This window comes from Carassius gibelio, chromosome A8 (assembly GCF_023724105.1).
Source record: "Carassius gibelio isolate Cgi1373 ecotype wild population from Czech Republic chromosome A8, carGib1.2-hapl.c, whole genome shotgun sequence".
In the NCBI taxonomy this organism is placed as follows: domain Eukaryota; kingdom Metazoa; phylum Chordata; class Actinopteri; order Cypriniformes; family Cyprinidae; genus Carassius; species Carassius gibelio.
In genome coordinates this window covers 4963234-4981608 of record NC_068378.1, presented here as the reverse complement: position 1 = coordinate 4981608, position 18375 = coordinate 4963234, and the positions used below count along the sequence as shown (strand labels likewise).

The window sequence follows — 18375 nt, the reverse complement described above, 5'->3', positions numbered from 1 at the left end:
TGATTGTGGGTTTGATTCGCTCTCTCTCTCTCTCTCTCTCTCTCTATATATATATATATATATATTTCTGAAGGATCATGGAAAAAGCTAAATATATAGCTTTGAAATCACAGGAATAAATTACATTTTAATATAGATGCTGAGTTGCTGTGCAAAAATCATTTACTATTATATTGAAAACAGCGGAGTACTTTTTTTCAAGTTTCTTTGATGAATAGAAAGTTCAGAAGAACAGCATTTATCTGAAATACACATACATTGTGACATGATAAATGTATCCTTACTTTTGATCAATTTGAAGCATCCTTGCTAAATAAAAGTATTAATTTCTATCATTTCAATTATAAATAAAAAATAAAAAATATATATTTAAATAAAGCTTTTTATTTCAGATAAATGCTGATCTTTGGATTTTTCTATTCATCAATGTATCCTAGAAAAAAAAATTACTCAACTGTTTTAAATATTGATAATCAGCAAATCATCATATTTGAATGATTTCTGGATAATGTAACACTGAAGACTGAAGTAATGATGCTGTCAATTCAGCATTCCGTTTTTTTTTTTATATATATATTCTAATAGAAAAAAAGTTCTTTTAAATAGTAAAAATATTTCAAACTTAGGTTTGATACTGATTTTGCTGTAATTTGGATCAAATAAATGCAGGCTTGGTGAGCAGAAGAGAATTCTTACATCAACAACAAAAAAAAAATGTACTGTTCGAAAACTTTTTTGGTAGGCTGATTATTCTTATAGATTGAAACAAATGTACTTTAGCAAGTATAAAGAGTATTAAAAGTGCTCTGAGGTGCTACAAAAAAAATAAAAAAGCAACAACTAAACCTCGTTGCTGGAGACAGTCTCATTGAAAATGCAAACTGATTGTCTGATATTGAAATATCAGAAATGTGTTTAAAAATCTTAGCACCGTTACTAAAAAAAATTATATCGCAATGCATATTGACTTGTCCAGCCCTAGTGTGTCTACACTGACTAGTACTATAAGTCCATATAAATCATTAAAATAAAAGCCACACACAACTTTTTATTATGCAAGTCTATAACAATATTTTTTTTAATGTGTTATCTTAAGAATACAATCCAAAGACAAACACAAAAGCATTATAAGAACATTTATGCCAAATCAGTCTTAATGTGGTCAGAGGGGAAAATATGTTAATGCAACTGTAATATTAATTTCTTTGTACACGTCAGGTAATACAGAAAAGTTATCATATGGCTCAATCTAGGCTTGCACAAATCTTGACAAAACTTGTGGAAAGTGAGCTATTACATTGCAATCCAAGACTGCTAAAGCACCCTTAAAATATTAAATTATCCCTGAAGCTTTATTTCACCACAATAGCATAGGGAAATAGTAATGGTAGATTTAGTCATTTATCAGAACTGACGACTGTCATTTACAAGATTGCAACCAGACATTTGAGTGAGATGTGGGGGCGCAAAACTTGCTAAATGACTACTGTTTTGATACAAGTGCAAAATGAATAAATAAATAAACAATCCTCTATTTCAGATCTCTGTACAGCTGTACTATGTAAAATGTACCAATTAAATGACTATTGAAGTCTCTCAGTGCTATTGTTAAGTGTTCATACCGATGCTGAAGTACATAGTTGGTGTAGGTTGGTCACGTGATACCTGATCATTTTCTCAGCGCTGATCAGGAGTGACCAATCACAGTCGCTTGATCTTATTAAATCAAGGTATGTTTTAGAAATTACCATGGTTTATTTTCAATGGTACCAAATCAGGTTAAAACCAGTCACCGGAATGAACTGAATTAAACGACTGTACGTTTTCAGTAGAATGTTTCCAGCAGATAAAAACGGTCGAAGAACAGACCTCGATGTAGTAACGTTACTCCGAGCTCTGGCCACCCAGGTTTGTTTCCACAGATGGTGGAGGAGTTTGATCGGTCTCAGCGCCATAAGCAAGTAACGTGTAGGGCTGCAGATTTACAGAAACACACCGGGACAAAAACTCCGACTAAAGTCTCACGAAAGTTTCACGTTGTTAATTCAATGGCGATTGCTGTACCACTTACAAGCGCAAGGGGGCAGCCGCTTGATCAACGCGTGACGAGCATTCTGTACCACCGCGCGCTAACCGGCTATCCACTGTCAGGCTTTTTTAACGTTCAATCCTGAAACAAATGGAGTTACTTAACATTTGAGTGTCAAAATTCATGCAAAGACAATAGCAAGCACGACAGCCATTTCAATTCATTTTCTGCTTTTTATTCACCCGGTTATATCAGGATCTGACCGAATATATTTGCTATACCACGGTATTTCTCCCATATTTCTTGTCTTGAATATATAATTTCTGTCCCGACGACCGAGATAACCTTGTGTTCCGGTCAATGCTCTACATCAGCATCACTGTTGAGGTCATCACAGACGGCATGACCGGTGTGAAGAAAAATGCACCAGCATCAGAACCTTATTCAAGTCATTTGAAATAAACAGAAGTAACATCCACGCGTATTTCGTTTATTTCTTTAAACGCATTAGTGAAATCCGGAAATTATCTTTATTCTATTTGTGTAGCAGACGTCGGATTATAGGGCCGCTTCATATCGTAGCTACGTAAACTAAGATCCGTTCATTGAGACATTAATAAAGGTTAGAGCTAACGTACATAAGAGTCGTACCTGCATATCTGGATGGATGGTGTCGCTTGCACATTAGAGACGGACATCGTGAGCTTGCGTCGCGGCTCGTCTTTATCCCAAATCCGCGTGTCGTAATGAAATGGACTGAGTCAGGCGGAGCTGCAGGTTTGGAGGGTAGATCGAATGGCTAGACTACTTCTAGTACTGTGGTAAAAGAGGTGATGAAACGATACACATATTCTGCTGTTAATCATTTAACATACAAGAAAAGTAAGGGCGTGAATCAGTTCATATAAGCTTATGTTGAACAACATAAGTTTACTTCCGTTTATTAACAGAAGTAGGTTACACACATGGCGATAGCCATAAACTGTTCCTGGGGTGTTTTCTATAAACAAATAAACATTTTATTTTACAATAATAATAATAACAAAAGCAACTACAGCCGTTTCTACATTGAAGACTTTAGTCGCGGGTTTGTCATGTAAATCAATTGTTGAAATTCTGCACCCTTCACTCGTTCAGTTCACGCTGTAACTAAACAACCGAAAGGTGGCAGCAGTGACCGGGTTTTCCTGCAAGGGTTCACCTGTAACAGGACTATAGAGGACGCTTTGAAGTTAAAACAGCTGCCACTGATTATGTTTGCATTTATTTAGCAGCCGTTTTTCCCTCAACGTACCTCACGGTGCATTAAACCTATGGGCCGACTGTTTTTATCATCAGGCTTATGCACTCACATATTTGTAAGTCGGCGTTACTGCATTGTGTATGTGCATTGTGAACTATTTTCATTTGTTTAGAAATAATGATGCAAGCAAACCATATGGGTAGCCTACAACCTTTATTATAAAAAGGGTTGCACTTTATTTTACAGTACGTGTACTAACATGTACTTATAGTGTACTTACAGTGTATTTATCTAAGAAAGTTCTGGTAATACAAGGTAACTACATGGGGTAGGGTTAGGTTTAGGGGTAGGTTCAGGGATAGTACCTAGTTATTACATAGTTATTGTAATTACTATAATAAGTACATAGTATGTACATAAGGAACAGGACTGTAAAATAAAGTGCTACCATAAAAAGTATTATTGCATATAATAGTATCAACATAAATATAGCAAAACACATAACTGTACACTCTAAAAAACGCTGGGTTGTTTTTTCAACCCAACTGCTGGGTTGAGGCCGTTTGATAGGACTTTGGGATGTTTTAACCCAAGTTTGGGTTGAAAATAACTTTCTTTTTTAACCCAGCGGGGTGGGTTGAGGACGCGGACGTGAAGGAGAGCACGCACGTCACGTCAAAATCGTACGTCTCCAGTGCGAGCAGCCGCCATTTTCTCAGCGTGATAGAAGCGAGAAGCGAGTGAAAGACTATGGTAAGTAACGTTAAATATTCAAAATGTAAAGTTATCTTTTATTGTTTACCCGGTTGTATGAAAGGCGGAAGGTTTTATGAAAGGCGGAAACAAAGGAGCTTAACGTTAGATACGTTATATATAAAAAAAAAAACGGACGCGGTTTTCGCCTCGGACACGGAGGTCTTAACTGCCTCATGTAATGTTACTGAACGGAGGATGTACTTTTAATATAACGTCTGTGAATGTATTTTGTCATATTTACACAAGATTTTACATTATCTGTTCTCTTTGAGGCGTTAACAGACGGTTATGGTCACGGTTACGCTCATGTGAATTTGTCTTTTTTTTTCGCGGTTAAACTGAATGTATGTTTGTCTCCTAAAGGAAACGGCATTGTGTAGTAAAGACTAGCATAATTATTTTGAGGCTGTTGAAGTGGTAACTGTTAAAAGTATGTTTTACATGTAATATTTCAGACTTGTCCAGCTCCTGTCTTCATTGTCCTCGCGCTGAGAGTTAAAGACACAGAAGCTGTTTGTGTGAGGAGTCACAGACCTGTGTGAGGATGAGGAGGAGGTGTTCTTCTGAAGAGAGGGACGGACGGTTTAAGGAGAGTAAACTTCAGAATAACATCAAGTTATCTTTATTTTTACTAAGACTAAAATAATGTGTGTGTTTTTTTTAGATGTTGAAATCCAGAGACAAGATAACTTCATTCTTTTGAAACTGATGTGAGTTAAATTATTATTACTTTTTTTATGTTTCTGTTGTGTCCTGCCTGTTAACTTCACATTTTGATGCAAAAACAGTGTGATTTTATATATGTATGTATGTATATGTTATATTGAAACCATTGATGCCCCTCTTTGCAGAACTCAAACTAACTGGAGTTAAGGACACACAAGTCTGCTTGTGTGAGGAGGAGGTTTTCTCAGCTTCTTCTGAAGAGAGGGAAAGATCGTTTAAGGCAAGTAAACTTCATAATTTCATGTTATCAGTTGTTGTTGTGTTTTACTAAGAGTAAAATAATGTTTGTTTTTTGTTTTTGTAGATGTTAAAAGCAAGAGACATGGGAGAGCATCATTCCTTTGAGATTTTATGTAAGTTATTTTTAGAAAATAAATTTTTCTGTTGTCTCCTGCTGGTTTACTTTACATTTTGATGCAACAACAGTGTGATTACGTGCTCATTTCATTAAGACCATTGATGTCTGTGTTTTTTATTGCAGAAATCAAACCAACTTTGGAGTTGTCTGATTTGGAGAGTCATCATTCTTGGTCTGCGCTCTTAGAGGTAAAGTTCACACAAAAAATAATTTACTTGCCCTCAAGTCATTCCAAACCTATAAGACTTTTGTCTGTCTTTACAACATAAATTAATATATTTTTAGTTTTCTCATAATATTTGTTAATCCATTTATAGTTTAGATAATCAGTATTTTCAAGCTTCATAAATATAGAGTTATTGTAGATGTAAATTCTGATATTTATATATGAATACATCTTAAATTATATGATAGCAAACATGTATGTTCAAAATAAAATACTGGTCTCCCAGACCAGCAATGGAGGACACAAAAAGAGAATATTAAATATATTCATACGTTTTCCAAAAAATTAGCAGATTTTGTATGAGTCTGGAAAAACATGAGGAGAGTAAATTATAAACATTTTAATTATTTGGTGAACTAAGGGTTTGAAGAGCAGCCCTCCATGTACATGAACATTTGTGAGGTATGTGAATGTCATGTCTGTTTTAATGTTTCACTAAAGAAGCTTTCTGAAAGCAATCTTTATTCAAACAATATCGCATGTCCTCACACTAGTGCTGCCATTATAGCCTTCTGGAGCGCTGTGGTGGACTGAGACATTAAACAACCGCACAAAGTGTTGAAACTTTAACACAGATTATTTACCTATCCTTACGGATGTGAATACACCTCTACCTGAAAATGGATAGTTTAATTAAATGTTTAATTTTTTCAAATGTGTTTCTCTTAGGCCACTGATGAAGAACAGGCGGTGACTGGGATGAATCCTGGTCAGAGAGGAGAATCTTCTTTCCCCTAAACTGATGCAGCGGTGGTTTTAAAGAAGGACGCTGCCCTGGATGATGTAGATGTCAGATGCTGTGCTGATGGGGTTTCTTCATGATTACATCAGTTATGCTAAAGAGATCATGAAAATTGACCGTGATGCATGATCTGTATTCATGGACTATGAAACAAACTGTAAGTCTATAATTTGTAAAAAAAAAAAAAGTTAAGTGCTTTTTCTGTGTTGTTTAGTAGAAGAGTTTACACTCTGTCATTCATACACCTGCTCACATTCTTTCACACACACACACACACACACACACGTGTCTGTTAAATGTTATAATATCAAAGTTAATGTTGTGATTTATTTGTGTACTGTCATGCCAGAATAGTTGGAAAAAAACCTAACTAATTGTATATTTATTGTATGTGTTTTCGTATATTTTTATACAATATATACAATTGAACAAAGTCCAATTTGATTTTAAGTTATATTCATCAAATGTTCAATGCTTTATGAACTCTGTTAATGCCATCCTTTTCTGCATTTCTTCTAACATGTTACTTTTTGACTTTTCTCTTGTTTTTAATAAATATTTTCCTTTTGGTAATTATTATTTGTGTGTAAAAGTGATATTTAAAATGAACAACATTTGTAGGTTTAATGCCTAGCTCAATTTGGGTTAATTTTAACGTAGAAATGCATTGTTTCCCCACATGGCTGCACTCTGCGAGTTTATTTTCTGCCAGCAGGAGGCGCTAAGAGCGGGAGAGGTAGGTTTCTCCGGTAACGGCTGCAGAGCGGTGCTGAGCTCACAAACGCTGCCTTATCAAGCACATGCGAAATGATATCGAACATTTTCTAAATACAGTAGTTTTCCTTCTGAAATACAGTGATAAAAAACACCCGCTCTGTTTTTTTAAACCCTGCAATATAGTCATTTTAAACCATAAAAAATGGCAACCCAGCAGGCTGGGTTAAATGTGATAACCCAACTGGTTGGGTTAAAACAACCCAGCGCTGGGTTCGTCCCTTTTTGACCCAGCGCTGGGTTGTCAAAATAACCCAAATTGGGTTGTTTTCAACCCAGCAGTTTTTAGAGTGTAGAAACAGGGAAATAAATGGATCATCTTCACAAAAAAAGAAAAAAAAAACTTTTAGTGAACAACACAAGAGTGGTTTCATTTAAATCATTGCACTGCACCAACCCCGAGTATTAAAGGATGTAGTGCAAATGTCTTACAATTAACAACCCTTTGGGTTTTAGGCGTTTTCAAGAGTCACTGATGATTTAACCTGCAGGATTCCACACCACAACTATAACGATAAAGGCACATAGAAACGATATAATTGGATTCACTTTGAGAACGATTTTTTCCTCATGAACGATAAAAACAGTGCCGTGCCAGGGGCCTGATGATCAAGAAGGGTCCTGCAGAAGCCTATACATGGCCGCATGAACCAGGAAGCATGAAGCCGGAACCAGGGCTATCATACCAGACACAATATCGACGAGTGAAGTAACACTGCAAGTCGAGCACCTGGTTTCTGAATCCAGCCAGGGGGGGTGCTCACAGAGGTGAGCCCATGTTAAAATGTCCAAATTTAAAGCAGAAAAAAACCATGTTTACAGCCTGGTGCAGAAAATGATTTTGGTCTACATAGCTTATTTTGCCCTTCTTGACAACTGTGAGGAGAGTGAATTTGACTTTCCCATGATTGTGTGTCCTAGTGAACCAAACTGAAAGACCATTTTTGAAGGCTCAGGAAATCTTTGCAGGTGTTTTGATTTGATTAGCTGATTGGCATGTCACCATATTCTAATTTGTTGAGATAGTGAATTGGTGGGTTTTTGTTGAATTTGAGCCAAAATCATCACAATTAAAAGAACCAAATATTTAAACTACTTCAGTCTGTGTGCATTGAATTTATTTAATATACAAGTTTCACAATTTGAGTTGAATTACTGAAATAAATGAACTTTTCCACGACAATCTAATTTGTTTGGATGCACCTATGCAATACTTACCAATGATTTGATGAGACACAATATTCATCTAATTAAAATTACAAGAGTCTTCACAGTTTGCAAATATGTAAAATTTTAAAAAGTGTGGATTAAAAGGACATAACACTCAATTGTATGGCAAATCTACCAAGGTCTCCAGACTTTGGCATTGCTGATCAGTGGCACAGGCTGTGGTTGACTGAGAATTGCAGCATTGCTTTTTCTTTCTGGGTTTACGATTCTTGAGCTGGTAGATTTCAAATTAAGAAGTTTTTGTTGGATTTGTGTCATCATTCTGGAGCTCTGTGCACAGCAGTTCTGGCAGTCTTGGACATCATTGAATGTGTACCCTTCTTTTAGGCTATTAGCGTCATCTGTAAACAGGAATCTTATGGTCATCTCCAAAACATCAGCTTTCTCCAGTTTTCTCCAACAAGACCAGCTCCTACCTAAATGAATGGGCAGAGTGTCACGTTCGGTGATGCAGGAAACACGGAGAGATCCAAGTGCAGTAAGATATTTATTGAGGGGTAATCCAAAAGAGTAAACAGTCCAGGTAGGATCAAAACCAGAGTATCCAATAACAAGAACAGACAAAACACAAGGCAGGATCAAGACTACGGATAACATAAGACAAGGGGCCTGCACCATGAAGCTGGATTAGGTGGCTAGCCAGCTATGTTTCAGCTTAGTTTCCGCCAACCCTGGGTTTTAGGTACTATGAAAGTAGCTCGGCTTTAATCGGTGTTCGTTGCCATGGTATCTTACGCTGCACGGCTAACCTGCTCCGGGGCAGGTTATGTTCTGGATTCAAGATCTGAAACTGAAGGTGAACCAATCAGATGTGAGAGAAGTGCACATGTCTGACACAAAGTCACTCCAGTTTATCTTGCTCCAAATTAAAGGTCACTTATGCTTAAAAAAAAAAAAAAATAGAAGTCTGGCTTTAATGATAATAACTGAGTAATTTTATGTTTTATATAATTATTGTGATTCATATTATTATTTATCTCTTACAAACAAGCAATTTTAGTTTAACAGTTATTATAAATTATTTTAAATAAATATTAATGTATACATATCATGTAATATAAATTAGCTGTAGTATCAAAAGATTGAACTATTAAAAAAATTACAAATCTGAACTTACATGTTCAAGTCTCTATCACTATATATTTTCAAATGTATAAACTAAGTTAACAAGTTCCACTTGTGACTACACTGATGGAGCAAGATAATTTATTTTATTAGTCCTCCTTCATTTTTCATATGACATTTAAATTTGTCATATTCTTCAATCTCTTAACCTTTAGTTTAGAATCTCGCTGGGTCTCTCGTGAGAAGTAAATCAAACTTGCTTTGTATTGCAAGGCTCGTGATTGGCTGTTCGCCAGTGATGTCACACATTCATGTGCACGCGCTCCACAAACTCAGGATCAAAGCCTGAATTGACAAAGAAAGTTGATGAACAGCATCATGGTACCAACAAAGCCAGATTGGAGAGGTTTGGTTTTGTCAACTCAAAACTAATCCTGTAACTCTGAATTTGTTCAGCTACAATCATGGTACAGGCCCAAGGACTCCGTGCCACATACTCAGACAGACCGGGTATAAATACACAGAAGGTAATGAGGGAAATGGAGACAGGTGGGGAATAATCAATTAACCCAAACAAGGAGGAAGGTGACCAAATAAGGGAACGGACAGTTAATAAAGTGACAGACACCGTGGGAAAGGAGGACATCTAGTGGAAACCCAGGGAACACAACCCAGATACTGTGACAACTAGAGTCAGAACTGCACTTTCACTGGTCACTGGGTCATAAAAAAGCATATATAGAAACAGCAGTGAAATATGATAAAAATCGCTGAAAATTTTAGATGACTTTGCTCCAAAAAAAGGTTTAAAATGCCTTTTTCCCCACAGGTTATACCTTTACTACGCATGTGCAAGGGTTCCTCAACTGTGCGCATACGTCAGTGGAACCAGACGATAGGCTTAAATGTTTCCCGGCTTGACCGTTAAAAGAAGATCATTGGCTTTCCAGCGGGAGGGGCGGGACATGTGCACACAACCGCCATATTTGCCGTTACGGGTTTTCCTTATATAGTTGCATTGAGGATTGAGGAAGTGGCATGTCTCTTATAAACTGTCTCTGGGGGCGCACAAGTCAGAGCAGATACAGCACTGGCGCTGGGAGTCATGTTGAGCTTGCTATGAGTAATTGTCGTCTGAGCCAAAATGCCATACTGCACTATTCTGCGCGGGGTTTATATTCCTAGCCGGCGCTTCACAGAAATGCACTCACGTCTCAGACAACTCCTCCTGTCAAAGAACTTTAGACTGTAGAACAAAAGGATGCGTCTGTAATGTATTAATTATACTCGTCTCTTAATCTCTGTTTGGAAATCAATATTTATAAACCAACATATATTGGTTTATATTCAATATATTTTATTTATTTATTTTTCCTCCATGATGGTTAGATTTTAGAGAAATTTAAACAAAATAAACTAGTGTAGTTTATACATTGTCTGCTTATGGACTACTATAGTTTATTTATATTATTATTTTGTTAGAAAAAAAAAGAAAACAGTTGTAACAATTTGCATCTATTATTTAACGTTCTATTTTTGTATTGTTCTTTCATATAAATGGTTGAGAAGAAAGCAATGAAAAGAAGAGGGATCCTGGTGATGCAGTAAGGACACGGGATTGGGATCAGTTTAGGGCGGGTTAAGCATTCATAATTCAAATTAAACAGACAGAATCCACCCATGCAGTTTTAACGTAACATCTTTCTGTAAATTGTGATTAGCAATAGTTGTTGTTTTTTTTTTTCTCATATGATGATGTGGGTTTTACACCTGTAGGCTACATCTGGCATTTATGGGGAGGGGTTAAGTGCACGCGTCCCCCAGCTAACTGAAAAGTTGCCATGCAATTATTTGGTCCGTGAGCACCCTCCGTGAGCACCCTGGTCCGTGAGCACCCTCCGAGCACCCTCCGCAGCCGCTCTAGATGGTCCTCCCAGGTCTCTGAGTGGATCACGACCTGGTCGAGGTAGGCAGCCGCATAGGCCTGGTGCGGCCAGAGGAGGACGTTCATGAGCCGTTGGAAGGTGGCTGGGGCCCCGTGGAGGCCGAAGAGAAGGACCCGGTACTGCCAGTGGCCACTTGGGGTGAAGAAGGCCGTCTTAGATTTCGCCTGCTCTGTCAATGGGACTTGCCAGTAGCCCTTCCCAACCGATCCAGCAGCTCGTCGACGCGGGGCATCGAATGACAATCAAACTCGGAGACCTCGTTCAGGCGGCGGAAGTCGTTACAGAAGCGGAGGGTGCCATCGGGCTTTGGGACCATGACGATGGGGCTGGACAACGGGAAAATTTTAGATGACTTTGCTCCAAAAAAAGGTTTAAAATGCCTTTTTCCCCACAGGTTATACCTTTACTACGCATGTGCAAGGGTTCCTCAACTGTGCGCATACGTCAGTGGAACCAGACGATAGGCTTAAATGTTTCCCGGCTTGACCGTTAAAAGAAGATCATTGGCTTTCCAGCGGGAGGGGCGGGACATGTGCACACAACCGCCATATTTGCCGTTACGGGTTTTCCTTATATAGTTGCATTGAGGATTGAGGAAGTGGCATGTCTCTTATAAACTGTCTCTGGGGGCGCACAAGTCAGAGCAGATACAGCACTGGCGCTGGGAGTCATGTTGAGCTTGCTATGAGTAGTTGTCGTCTGAGCCAAAATGCCATACTGCACTATTCTGCGCGGGGTTTATATTCCTAGCCGGCGCTTCACAGAAATGCACTCACGTCTCAGACAACTCCTCCTGTCAAAGAACTTTAGACTGTAGAACAAAAGGATGCGTCTGTAATGTATTAATTATACTCGTCTCTTAATCTCTTTTTGGAAATCAATATTTATAAACCAACATATATTGGTTTATATCCAATATATTTTATTTATTTATTTTTCCTCCATCATGGTTAGATTTTAGAGAAATTTAAACAAAATAAACTAGTGTAGTTTATACATTGTCTGCTTATGGACTACTATAGTTTATTTATATTATTATTTTGTTAGAAAAAAAAAGAAAACAGTTGTAACAATTTGCATCTATTATTTAACGTTCTATTTTTGTATTGTTCTTTCATATAAATGGTTGAGAAGAAAGCAATGAAAAGAAGAGGGATCCTGGTGATGCAGTAAGGACACGGGATTGGGATCAGTTTTAGGGCGGGTTAAGCATTCATAATTCAAATTAAACAGACAGAATCCACCCATGCAGTTTTAACGTAACATCTTTCTGTAAATTGTGATTAGCAATAGTTGTTGTTTTTTTTTTTCTCATATGATGATGTGGGTTTTACACCTGTAGGCTACATCTGGCATTTATGGGGAGGGGTTAAGTGCACGCGTCCCCCAGCTAACTGAAAAGTTGCCATGCAATTATTTGGTCACTACGTTCAACATGATAGGTTGTCAAATATTTTCAGCTATGGTACCTCGGAGCCCCATTGGATCCACCCGTATAGCACGAATCATGGAGAGGTCTCCAGATGGCCTCCCCTCTACCAACTCCCTTTTAATGATGCTGTAACTTGTTGTGCCCCTGATCTTTCCTTAGTTCCTAGTCTTTCATTGTTTTCTAAAATAATTTTTGGCATCTTTGACCCACCTGCATGCGCCACGTCAATGGATTTGAAATACAAATAATGCACTTTATGTTAGGGCGTCTGTAATGATATACTGAACACAAGGGAGTGCCGGAGTGTGTTGTTGCTTTCGATAATCAGTCCATGCCCTGCGGCAATGCTCACTTAAGATCAGTTCAGTTTATAACCCTTTTTGTTCCCTTTTGTATTTTAGCATGGGTGCCCCATCTGTGCCACACATATATTGTGGCGGGGGGAATTAGGACACGACACGAGGATGAGGCTGAGTTCCCCGAAGGGTGGATTTTATTTAGGGAATCCGTGAATGAACAGGCGATGCTGTGAGCTGGATTGGGTGTTCGGTACTCGGCGTCTTGTCTTGAACTTTTGCGTTGGCCGTCCCCGCCCGATATTGTAGGGTGAATTTAAAGTCCTGGAGTGCCAGGAACCACCGCGTCACCCTGGTGTTGGTCTCCTTCACCCGGGCCATCCAATGCAGGGGAGCGTGGTCCGTGAGGTGGGTGAAGTGGCGGCCGAGGAGGTAATAACAGAGCGCCAAGACTGCCCACTTGACGGCCGACACTTCCCTCTCTATGGTGGCGTACCGCTGTTCTGCGGGGGTCAGCTTTTGGCTGATGAACATCACCGGGTGTTCCTTACCGTTGTGGCCATGTGACAAGACAGCTCTCAACCCGGTGTCTGTCACGTCGTTTGGCAGCAGGAAGGGGCGGTTGAAGTAGGGGCACGGAGGACTGGTTCCGTCGTCAGGGCGGCCTTGATCTTGAGGAATGCTGCTTCTGTTCCGGAGTTCCACAAGACTTTCTCCGGCTGTCCCTTCCTGGTCAGAACTGTCAGGGAAGAAGCTAAGGAGGAGAAGTTAGGGATGAAGCAGCCATAATATCCCGTCAGCCCCAAAAAGGCCCGTACCTGTGTTTTAGAGGTGGGCCACGGCGCAAAGAGGATAGCTGCCACCTTCTTCTCCTGAGGTCGGATCAGGCAATGCATCAGTCGCGACCCACCTGATACCCCAAATACTTGGCCTCGGCTAGGGCCAGATGACACTTCCAGGGGTTAGCGGTCAGGCCAGCCTGGCGCAGCTCCGTGAGCACCCTCCGCAGCCGCTCTAGATGGTCCTCCCAGGTCTCTGAGTGGATCACGACCTGGTCGAGGTAGGCAGCCGCATAGGCCTGGTGCGGCCAGAGGAGGACGTTCATGAGCCGTTGGAAGGTGGCTGGGGCCCCGTGGAGGCCGAAGAGAAGGACCCGGTACTGCCAGTGGCCACTTGGGGTGAAGAAGGCCGTCTTAGATTTCGCCTGCTCTGTCAATGGGACTTGCCAGTAGCCCTTCCCAACCGATCCAGCAGCTCGTCGACGCGGGGCATCGAATGACAATCAAACTCGGAGACCTCGTTCAGGCGGCGGAAGTTGTTACAGAAGCGGAGGGTGCCATCGGGCTTTGGGACCATGACGATGGGGCTGGACCACGGGGCTGCGCGATGGTTCGATTACCCCTAACCTCAGCATCTTCTGTACCCCCTCCTCGATGGCTGGTCGCCGACACGGTACGTAATGGGGCCGACCTTTTCCGTGACTGTATAAGGGCTTTGCCAGGTAGCGAGGAACTTGCAGGCAGCTGTGGGCACAAGGACCAGGGCATGGTTGGGCCCCTTGATTGTAATGCCATTGCTGCGCTTGTTGTGCTTTTACGAGATGTTCCTGGACGATGGGCATCACGATCGATCCGTTCCCTCATCTCACGCACATGCTCGATGGTGATTCGGTGTACCGCCGGTTGTTGATCCCAGGCCTCTCGGGCCACGTCGAGCAGTCAGCGGGGCTGTCGGCCGAACAGCAGTTTGAAGGGGGTGAAGTCAGTGGAGGCCTGAGGGATTTCCAGAATGCCGAAGAGCACACAGGGGAGCATCTGGTCCCATTCCTGCTTGTCTTCGGCTGCCACCCGGTGCAGCATCTGCTTTAACGTTTGATTAAATACCTCGACGAGCCCGTCGGTCTGGGGGTGGTACACAGTGGTGCAGAGCTGTTGTACCTTCAGTAACTTGCAGACATCCGCCATCATCCGGGACATGAAGGGGGTACCCTGGTCAGTCAGGATCTGCGATGGGATGCCGACTCGGCTGAAGAGGAGGAAGAGCTCCTGGGCTCGGCGCAGCCCACCAGCCAAGGTCATCCTGAGGAGAGGGGAGCTTCCGTGGGCATGGGCATGACAGGATCAGTCGAGCGTTCAGAGAGTTCAGCTGAGACATGACGAGGCTCTGGAAGTTCTGCAGAGGCGATGAGAGACTCTGGTAGTTCAGCCGAGCCGAGCAGAAGCTCTAGTAGTTCAGCAGAGACGTGGAGAGGCTCTGGTAGTTCAGCAAAGGTGTGAAGAGGCTCTGTTAGTTCAGCAGAGACGTGGGGAGGCTCTGTTAGTTCAGCAGAGACGTGGGGAGGCTCTGGTAGTTCCACAGAGACGTGGAGAGACTCTGGTAATCCCATGGTGCTAAAACTGGATTACAGAAGATCAATGCTGACTTGACTCTGCTCATGAAGATTATTGGTGGCCTGACTCCGCTCATTAAGATCATTGGTGACTTGCCTTTGTTCATGAAGATCATTGGTGACTTGCATTTGTTCATGAAGATCATTGGTGACTTGCATTTGTTCATGAAGATCAATGGTGACTTGCCTTTGACCATGAAGATAGTCGGTGACTTGACCTTGCCCATGAAGAATACTGTTGACTTGACCTTGCCCATGAAGATCACTGGTGGCTTGACCTTGTTCATGTAGAATACTGGTGACTGGACTTTGTCCATGAATTTCACCATTGACTTGGCTTGACTCCGGAGTGTCAACGGTGACTAGCCCTGACTCTGGAAGGTCAACGGTGACTAGCCCTGACTCTGGAAGGTCAACAGTGACTAGCCCTGACTCTGGAAGGTCAATGGTGACTAGCCCTGACTCTGGCAGGTCAACGGTGACTAACCCTGACTCTGGAGGGTCACTGAGCACCTGACTCGACTCTGGAGGGTCAACAGGAACCTGACTCGACTCTGGAGGGTCAACGGGAACCTGACTCTACTCTGGAGGGTCAACGGGAACCTGACTTGACTCTGGAGGGTCAACGGGAACCTGACCTGACTCTGGAAGGTCAACTGTGTCTGTCATACTGTGCAGAGGCACTGGAAAAGCAGCTATCTTGTGCCATGACTCTGGACTGGCGGCCATCTTGGGCTGTGACGCTAGGCTGGCGGCCATCTTGCATTGAGACGCTGGACTGGCAGCCATCTTGCATCGTGGCGCTGGGCTGATGACCACCTTGTGCTGTGGTGCTGGGCTGGCGTCCATCTTGCCTCATGGTGCTGGGCTGGCGGCCATCTGGTGCAGTGGCGCTGGACTTGCGGCCATCATGGGCAGTGGCGCTGGGCTTGTGGCCATCCTGGGCAGCGGCGCTGGGCCGGCGGCCATTTCACGCAGCGGCGCTGGCTCGGCACACGTGCGCCTCCTCTCCCCTTTCCATCCGCAATGGTAAGATGGCGGTTCCCATCCGTCCCTCATGAACCCAGGGTCGAAGGGGGGCCATGGTGGAGAGCGATGCCGGACCTCCTCTCGACCACTCACTCCTCTGCGTCCTCCCCTGGTCCCACAAAACACGAACAGGCGGGTTCCCTCAAAACACTTCTTTCTCTCCCGCTCGGTGACTGGGGAGGAAACATCAAAAGACATACTGCTGGATCTTAGTGGATGGAGTCCTTCTGTGATGATCGTGACCCAATGAAACACAGGGAAAGAGAGATCCAATTGCAGTATGTTCTTTTATTTAGGGTAATCCAAATCGTTATCCAACAAGCCAGGGTCAAAACCAGAAACAATCCAAAAAATAACAAATAGGGAAGGAACAGGAAGGGAACAGGAACAGGAACTTGGAAAGCGAGGATTCTCGGAGGACGAGAGGACTGGGTACGACAGGAAACGGAAGGAACCCATAAAGACAAACAGGAAAAGACTGGTTAATATAGGGAGGATAATGACTAACAAGTGAAGACACCTGAGTGCAATTAACCGGAGTGCAATTACTGTGATGAACGGACAAGGCTTGTGGGAATAGTAGTGCCTACGGTGAGGTGCCTAAGGGGAAGTGAGATCACTAGCGGACACCCAGATCAGACAGCGTGACATGCATGCAGTCAAACAGTACACTGACTGAACTGCTGTGAAGAGAGAACTGAAGATGAACACTGAGCCGAGCCAGATAACGAACAACAGACTGACTCGTTCACGAGTCAAGAACCAGTTGCATTGGTTTTCGGATCACCAGTAGTTCTTTCGGACAGTTCGATTCAGTAAACCGGTTGAAGAAAATGGTTCACTGGTTCTTTTGAGCTTGACTTAATGGCATCATTTGCGATGATTGCCCTTGATTCAAGCCTTCGGTTTACCCGTGCTCATAACACTAGCACAGAATCAGTTCAGAATCAATCACAAAAAAGAATCAGTTCAGTTCAGGCGCTCTGTGTGTCGGTCTGCTTCACGCTGAATCTCACATGCGCAGTATCATCAGCTCCTCGGTTCTCGAATCGGACGCGTCTGACAGAAACGGTTCTTGACTCGTGAATGAGTCAATGTTTTACATGAATTACTCCGGGATATTAGTTTGTTTGAACGCAGAGGGAGTGTCAGCCACATTAAAAAAGTTAACAGCTTAAGTCATTTGTGGATTAATGCGTATTAGAGATGCAAACTGTTTAAAACGATTCAGTTCGATTTGGTGAATTGAATGATTCGTTCGCGAACCGGATATCCAGACTGCTTTTTTTTAACACTCTCTCACAACAGACACGGAAGAGAAGACAATGCTGAATAAAGTCGACGTTTTTGCTATTTTTGGACCAAAATGTATTTTTGATGCTTCAAAACATTCTAACTGACCCTCTGATGTCACATGGACTACTTTGATGATGTTTTTCTTACCTTTCTGGACATGGACAGTATACCGTACACACAGCTTCAATGGAGGGACTGAGAGCTCTCGGACTAAATCTAAAATATCTTAAACTGTGTTCCAAAGATAAACTGAGGTCTCACGAGTTTGAAACAACATGAGGGTAAGTTATTAATTACATCATTTTGCTAACTGGGTGAACTAACCCTTTAACCATTAATAAGCCTGGCTCGTGCTTTTCGGTATAGTTAAATAAATGAAGATGGCGCGCTACTGACGCCAGTGGGAGAGTTCAACGTCATTCACGCGGCAGCTCCAGCAATTGCTGTTGTGCACGTGAAGACAATGGAGTGTTTCGGTTACATACAAAAACAAAAAAAAACAATGAAAACAATTTGGTTCTTGCCCGCACCCACTGTATAGTCCTACATTATATTCGATAAATAAATAAACGAATGATTATAAAGATCGCATCTAACGATTGCATTCTGATGTATGATAGATAGAAAGATGGTGGACGATAATATGCATTTACTTTATATTACAGAGCATATAAATAGAAACAATTTCTAATTTAGTTGTCATAGCACAAAAAATAAATAAAAATAAATGAATAAAAGAAAGAAAGAAAGAAAGAAAGAAAGAAAGAAAGAAAGAAAGAAACGGGGCCAACGCTTACTTGAGACACTAAGCCCTCCAGGGTAAACTTGTTATAATAAA

General features: G+C 41.7%; 2 protein-coding genes across 5 annotated transcripts in view; one reads left to right on the top strand and one right to left on the bottom strand.

The window, feature by feature from the left end:
• LOC128018200 (cytosolic acyl coenzyme A thioester hydrolase-like) overlaps window positions 1-2929 on the bottom strand; it is a 60186-nt gene extending 57257 nt beyond the window's left edge. The window contains exon 1 of one of the 4 annotated variants that reach the window (XM_052603563.1): window positions 2668-2929. In XM_052603563.1, coding sequence (XP_052459523.1) covers window positions 2668-2714 — 47 coding nt within the window. In that variant the 5' untranslated portion in view covers window positions 2715-2929. Of the gene's footprint in view, window positions 1-1869; window positions 2550-2667 lie in introns of those variants that run through there. The other 3 variants (XM_052603562.1, XM_052603564.1, XM_052603561.1) reach the window with 3 other exon arrangements.
• The window catches only part of LOC128018190 (glutamine--fructose-6-phosphate aminotransferase [isomerizing] 1), a 368579-nt gene that overhangs the window by 248786 nt on the left and 101418 nt on the right, over window positions 1-18375 (top strand). The gene's annotated exons all lie outside the window — the stretch shown is intronic.